The 2,069-nt window shown below is 69.9% G+C and overlaps 1 protein-coding gene across 1 annotated transcript in view; it reads left to right on the forward strand.

Moving 5' to 3' along the window:
• The window catches only part of LOC119922940 (proline-rich protein 36-like), a 61,915-nt gene extending 59,846 nt beyond the window's left edge, over window positions 1-2,069 (forward strand). Inside the window, exons 10-12 of the mRNA XM_038742559.1 lie at window positions 1,285-1,675; window positions 1,779-1,914; window positions 1,959-2,069. Coding sequence (XP_038598487.1) covers window positions 1,285-1,675; window positions 1,779-1,914; window positions 1,959-2,069 — 638 coding nt within the window. The remainder of the gene's footprint in view (window positions 1-1,284; window positions 1,676-1,778; window positions 1,915-1,958) is intronic.

Consider the following 2,069-nt stretch of genomic DNA (forward strand, 5'->3'; position numbering starts at 1 on the left):
GGGGGGAGGGGAGATGACGGGGGGGAGGGGAGATGACGGGGGGGAGGGGGAGATGATGGGGGGAGGGGGAGATGATGGGGGAGGGGGAAATAATGGGGGGGAGGGGGAGATGATGGGGGAGGGGGAGATGATGGGGGAGGGGGAGATTTTGGGGGGAGGGGGAGATGATGGCGAGGGGGAGATTTTGGGGGGAGGGGGAGATTTTGGGGGGAGGGGGAGATGATGGGGGGAGGGGGAGATGATGGGGGGAGGGGGAGATGATGGGGGGAGGGGGAGATGATGGGGGGAGGGGGAGATGATGGGGGGAGGGGGAGATAATGGGGGAAGGGGGAGATGATGGGGGGAGGGGGAGATGATGGGGGAGGGGGAGATGATGGGGGAGGGGGAGATGATGGGGGAGAGGGAGATGATGGGGGAGGGGGAGATGATGGGGGAGGGGGAGATGATGGGGGAGGGGGAGGTGATGGGGGGGAGATGATGGGGGAGGGGGAGATGATGGGGGAGAGGGAGATGATGGGGGGAGGGGGAGATGATGGGGGGAGGGGGAGGTGATGGGGGAGGGGGGAGATGATGGGGGAGGGGGAGATGATGGGGGGAGGGGGAAATAATGGGGGGGAGGGGGAGATGATGGGGGAGAGGGAGATGATGGGGGAGAGGGAGATGATGGGGGGAGGGGAGATGATGGGGGAGGGGGGAGATGATGGGGGGAGGGGGGAGATGATGGGGGGAGGGGGAGATGATGGGGGGAGGGGGAGATGATGGGGGGAGAGGGAGATGATGGGGGGGAGGGGGAGATGATGGGGGGGAGGGGATATTTGGGGGGGGGTCGTACCTGCAGCGGCCCAAAAGAGGAGGGAGCAGAGCCACATGGGGGGCGGCGGCGGGGGAGACGCCCACCCCCACATTGGGACCCTCCCCCCCCTTCCCCTCCAACTGGTCCTCGGGCCCGGGACGGGAGAGACACGCACGCAGAGACAGAGAGAGACACAGAGAGAGAGAGAGAGACAGAGAGACGACGGTCCTCTCCCTCCGAGCCCCAGGGCGAATCGGACGGCGGCCGGACCCCGCGGACACCGCCCCCCTCGGGGGCCACGCCCACCGGGCCACGCACGAGGCACGCACGGGGACACGCCCCTCACGCACGGGACACGCCCAGCAAGCAGACGGGCCACGCCCCCGACGCGCGAGCCCCGCCCCCGGCACGCGCCTCATTACGTGCGCAGGACACGCCCCTGACGCATGAGCCCCACAGCTGAGGGGACCGGGACACGCCCCCTCGCGCAGGCGCGTTATGCCCCGCCTGCTTACGCACGGAACACGCCGCCGACGTACGAACCACGCCCCCGGCACGCTCCTCATTACGTAGGCAGACCCCGCCCCTGACGCAGGCCCCCCCCCGACAGAACCGGGCCACGCCCCCTCGCGCAGCCGCGGAGGGCCCCGCCTGCTTACTTAGCCAGACCACGCCCCCGACGCACGAGCCACGCCCCCGGCACACGCCCTATTACGAAGGCAGACCACGTCCCTTACGTATGCGCCACGCCCCTGAGGACAGGGCCACGCCCCCTCGCGCAGGCGCGTTATGCCCCGCCGGCTTACGCACGGACAACGCCCCCGACGCACGAGCCACTCCCCCGGCACGCGCCTCATTACGTAGACGTGTCACGCCCCTGACGTAAGCCCACGCCCCAGGGCAGGCGCCTTATCACGCGTGCAGGCCACGCCCCTGACGCATGCACCCCACCCCTGAGAGGGCAGGGCCACGTCCCCTCGCGCAGGCGCGGAAGGACCCGCCTGCTTACGCAGACAGACCACGCCCCCGACGCACGAGCCACGCCCCCCGACAAGCACCTCATTACGTGGACGGGGCAAGCGCTGACGAGAGAGCCACGCCTCCGGCACGCTCCTCATTACGTAGGCAGACCACGCCCCTGACGCATGCGCCCCACCCCTTACAGGACCGGGCCACGCCCCCACGCGCCGCCTGCTTACGCCGGGAGACCAAGCCGCCAACGCACGAGCCACGCCCCAAGCACGCGCCTCATAACGTGGGCAGGACACGCCCCTGA

This window comes from Tachyglossus aculeatus, unplaced genomic scaffold, assembly GCF_015852505.1.
Source record: "Tachyglossus aculeatus isolate mTacAcu1 unplaced genomic scaffold, mTacAcu1.pri scaffold_131_arrow_ctg1, whole genome shotgun sequence".
In the NCBI taxonomy this organism is placed as follows: Eukaryota; Metazoa; Chordata; class Mammalia; order Monotremata; family Tachyglossidae; genus Tachyglossus; species Tachyglossus aculeatus.